This window comes from Asparagus officinalis, unplaced genomic scaffold (genome assembly GCF_001876935.1).
Source record: "Asparagus officinalis unplaced genomic scaffold, Aspof.V1 AsparagusV1_Un304, whole genome shotgun sequence".
In the NCBI taxonomy this organism is placed as follows: Eukaryota; Viridiplantae; Streptophyta; class Magnoliopsida; order Asparagales; family Asparagaceae; genus Asparagus; species Asparagus officinalis.
Window position 1 is genome coordinate 174947 of NW_017972569.1, and position 4694 is coordinate 179640.

Consider the following 4694-nt stretch of genomic DNA (forward strand, 5'->3'; position numbering starts at 1 on the left):
GGAGACGAATTTCTTGAGGAGTTTCACGATGGTTTTGTTGAAAACTTCCGCGAGGCCATCAGCTGGCGAATAATATGCCATCGATACGACACTCTGGATTCTAAACTTGTCGCAAAATCTTTAAAAACCGTGACTGACGAACTGTGTTCCATTGTCATGGACTATTCATCTTGGTACACCGAAGTGGTAGATAACATGATGTTTGATGAACTTGATTATGTTTGAAGCTTTGACTTCTTTCAACGGAATTGCCTCTGCCCACTTGGAAAAGTAATTGGTCACTGCCAAGATGAACCGATGTCCTTTGGCCGTTGGTGGAGTGATGGGTCAAACAATATCCATTCCCCACATCTCAAATGGCCAAGATGCCAATGTTGGGTGTAGGTTCCCTGGTGCCTAATGAATAAAGTCATCGTGGATTTGGCATGCGTGATAACATTTAGCGTAGTCGACAGAATCTTAAAACATCTTTGGCCAATAATAGCCAATTCGTCAGAGACGGTCTCCTAACTTAGCTCCGGGTTGATGAGCTCCACACATCCCATCATATTTTGGTTCGGTTTGAACTTGAAACCGAACTAGTTTAGACCAGACCCGAACCTAAGTCCAGACTAGACCGAACCCAGATTGAACTAAAATAGAACCCCCTACAGACCAAACCCGAACCGAATTTGAAACAAACCAAAACCGAATTTGAAACAGACTAGAATTGAATCTAAACCAGATCCGATTGAACCCAAACAGATCTGACTGAACCAATTCAACCCAAACCAGACAAGTACAGATTACCCAGACTAAACCAGACCAAACCAAATTTTATTGTAACCAGTCTGGAACAAACTTAAATACAATTCAAGCCAACTTTTGTCAATACCTACTTGAAGCCCTTGTACAAAAGCCTGCCATATGTTCCAAGTCTTTATAGATGGAAGCTTTACATTTACATATTAATTTGTTAACTATAGACTAGCTACTGGTTTTAGGATCATAAACCTCATTTATGACTTGTTTATATGAGTCTAACCCTTTTAAGAACCACTTCTCATTGTGGACAACTCCAGTACAGGGAACAATCCCGGGGACCATCTCTATAATCAGAGTGGCGCAACGGAAGCGTGGTAGGCTGTGCATGAATAGATATATTATTACGATATGGATTAGAACCATGATTTAGAGACATATGAATTATTGATTTGTACTTGTTATGGATTCATGAATTTGGAGAGTTCATGTTTTACGGGATATTGTGCCATAGGAACTCAAGTACTTAAATAGGCAAGACTGGTCTGAAATTGATTTTAGAGATCACCTAAAAGGTCATGAGTAGATTAAAATCGGTTTATACATATAGTATTTATTTGGTTTGATATTGTGTTTGACATGAATGACTTTATGAAAAATTGTTACTTGATCACCTAGATTGTTATCCAATAGGAGAGACTGTGCATGAAGACGACTCCTGTTAAAAATTATGATTTATAAGCGTACGTTCATAGCATGGCTATGCTTTCGTTATTGATATCCCGATATGAGATTTTCCTTGGATATTACTATTGTAGCATTGACTATACGATGCACCCATCTTAATTGGACATATTTCGGATCACGGTTATTTCCATAGTTTTTACAGAAGTCGTTCCATGTTAACTCTATGGTTAGTGCATAATATTTTATGCACAGTCACAAAAATTTAACTGACAAATATAGGGTTAATTAAGGGGAATTGGACGGAAAATATGAAGTGTATATAAGTGGTTCATGTACATATTGATATGATAAATGATAGGGACAAAAGCCAATACTTGTCGCCGTATTCCCGGGACGTTTTACGGGAAAGCCGATTTATATACATGATATCATTCTCCTCTAATTCAAACAACATGTAAATTAAGAATAATGTATTTGTGTGCCTTGTGGTAGACTTTGTTTGATATTTGCGATGAGGATTTTTCTTATATCACCTTGAATTTAGATTTCATATTTTGTTTATACTTGCCACATACACTTACACGAGCACAATTTTCTCATTTTTCATGCTTGCTGGGAGTTTTCTGACTCCCCTGGGGTTTGTTCGCTCTAGATTCGGGAGCCGTTCTTTCTTCGCAGGACCAAGAGTATTTCGAGGGGCAGCCTCAGCAATAGTGATCACTTGTTGTCATATCTGTTCTCTACCTTGTATTAGGTAGTTATATCGTTATGAGACTTGTCATGTAATAAACTTTGGGTATTTCAGACTATAATGTATCGATCCTCTTTCCTACTTTGGACAATTAAGGACATGAAAGAGAACTTTGTCTGGTTCAGATTTCATTATCTATCGATTTCCCTTTGTTATCTTAGTTACATGCTCTATGTAGAAGTTCTTGTAGGCAATATATATGTATTCAGGATGATCCAGAGGCATAAATGTGACCGAATGGTTGTATTGTCGGTCGAGTCACGTCCTAAAGTATTTTATTTTGGTACCGGGGCATGACAAGGTTTTTATTTGGCATCAGAGCTAGGTTTAGCAATTTTTGTCTTATCCTGTATATAAGTAAAACTAAGATTAGACAGCAAGATAGAGCATGTATAGAATAGGTTCCTTCCTTTTCAGAATTTTGTCCTTTGACTCCCAATACCCTGATTCTCAAGTCCTAATCTTGACAAATCTCACTTTAGGTGATCACTATGGCCCCAAGACGTCGACCCCCTACTCTAGTTGTCCCTGAGGGAAACCAAGCTAATCAGGCAGAGCTTGCAGAAGCAATAAGGGAGCTGGTAGCTCATAATAGTTAGAGGGATGGGCAGCATCAGGTTGTCAGGTCGGGTAATGTGTTCGATTTTTAGAAGCTCAACCCGCAACACTTTGCTGGGACTGAAGGCGGATATGAGGCCGAGATGTGGTTGCTGACCATGGATCGCTTATTAAGGGTAGCAAAAATACCAGACAAAGACTGAGTAGATATTGTACAGCTACAACTCGTTAATGTGACAAGGACCTAATGGGACGCAGTGGAGGAGAAGTTGTCTCAGCGAATTTCATGGGAGACATTTCAGGAGAATTTTCTAGAGACATTTCCCCCAAAGATAGCTCGTCTTGAGATACAGAGGTAGTTTGCAATGCTGAGACAACAAGCTAATACTGTAGATGAGTATGAAGCCGAATTTGCCAAGCTCAGCTGGTTTGCTCCTGGGATGGTGTCAAATGAGGTGGATAATGGACAAAGGTTCATGCAGGGTCTAAATTTTGATATCCAGACTTAGATTTACAGTCAGAAGGGGGTAGATACCTATGCTGATGTCCTAGAGACAGCTCGAAAAGAAGAACAAGTGATTAGGATCATGAACTCGGTGAGGAGAGGGGCCAACAAGCGCCCTGCAGGATAGACCTCGGGGAGTAACCAGCAGAAACCTCAGACGGGAGGAGCACCAGCTAAGCGCTAGCAGATAGGAACTTTGAAACCAGCTCCACAACCAACCAACATGATTTGCCATTATTCTAAAAAAGCCGGGGCACTTGATGAAGGATTGTTGGAAAGCTAACGGGTTGTGCATAATATGTGGGGCAGCAGATCATCATCTTACCACTTGTCCTAGTAGAAGAGTTCCAGGAAGAGGAGCTTCAGGTGGAGCGATAGTACCAGCAGGTCAGACTAGACAGGGTGGACAATAGTGGAGGTCGTCCATACCTACGCAGCAACAGATGTTCCAAGGACATCATAGGGGTCAACAATTTCAAGGCCAGAGACTGTGGAGAGGTCCCCATTTTTAGCACTCATACTAGCCGCAATATCAGCAGAGGCGCCCAGGGTAATACGGTCAGTAAGCTCAGCAGCAACAGAGACAAGGTTAAGTTTTGACACTTACTGCTGAGTAGGCAGACACATCTGATGATGTAGTCATAGGTACCATTTTGGTTTATTCAATCCCTGCATTTACCCTATTTGATTCTGGGGCGTCGCACTGTTTTATATCTGCTCAGTTCATTGCACGACACACTATACCATGTGATAATTTAGATGTAAGCTGGAATATCCATACCAGTAGTAGGGTGTTAACGTCTAGTAGGGAGTGTAAGAAATGCCCAGTGGTAGTTTGTGGTATGGAGCTATTTGCAGATTTGTTGGTAATTGACACTAATGGGTTCGATGTTATTTTGGGGATGGATTGGCTCTACAACTTTCATGTGAGAATCGACTACCAACGTAGAAGCATAGTGTTCAAGATACTAGATCTCCCAGACTTCGAATTCATGAGTGGTAGTAAAGTGATGAAGCATCTAGAGTATCGAGCCGACAAGGAAGGAGTAGTAACTTGTATAGAGGTTGAGGAGAAGCATAAACCAGAAATTATCAAGGAGTTCCTTGATATTTTTCCAGATGACTTGCCGGGTTTACCACCAGATAAAGATATAGAGTTTGTCATTGATCTTATTCCAGGGGTTTCACCTATCTCAAAACTACCTTACCAAATGCCGATAGCAGATTTAGAGGAGTTGCGAAAGTAGGTCCAGGAGTATCTTGATAAACAATTTATCAGGCTTAGTACTTCACCCTAGGGAGCACTAGTGGTGTTAGTGCCAAAGCAGGATGGTAGCCGAAGGATGTGTATTGACTACAGAGAGTTAAATCGGGTTACCATAAAAAATAAATACCCTATTACCAGGATTGATGATCTTTTTGATCAGCTTGGAGAGGCTAGGGTATTTTCTA

At 40.8% G+C, this 4694-nt stretch overlaps 1 protein-coding gene across 1 annotated transcript; it reads left to right on the forward strand.

Annotated features, from left to right (window-relative positions):
* The first annotated feature begins 2670 nt into the window (after window positions 1–2670).
* LOC109827576 lies at window positions 2671–4489 on the forward strand. The gene is made up of 2 exons (XM_020394580.1): window positions 2671–2760; window positions 3860–4489. Exons 1-2 carry the CDS (start codon window positions 2671–2673, stop codon window positions 4487–4489), a joined length of 720 nt encoding a protein of 239 aa, XP_020250169.1.
* Window positions 4490–4694: the final 205 nt, after the last annotated feature.

What these genes read in the sequence shown, in the direction of transcription:
- LOC109827576 (XM_020394580.1), top strand. Translation starts at nt 2,671, where the DNA reads ATGGCCCCAAGACGTCGACCCCCTACTCTAGTTGTCCCTGAGGGAAAC. An exon ending in CAGAAGCAATAAGGGAGCTG is followed by an intron (nt 2,761 to 3,859) that starts GTAGCTCATAAT and finishes ACTGCTGAGTAG; the next exon opens with GCAGACACATCTGATGATGT.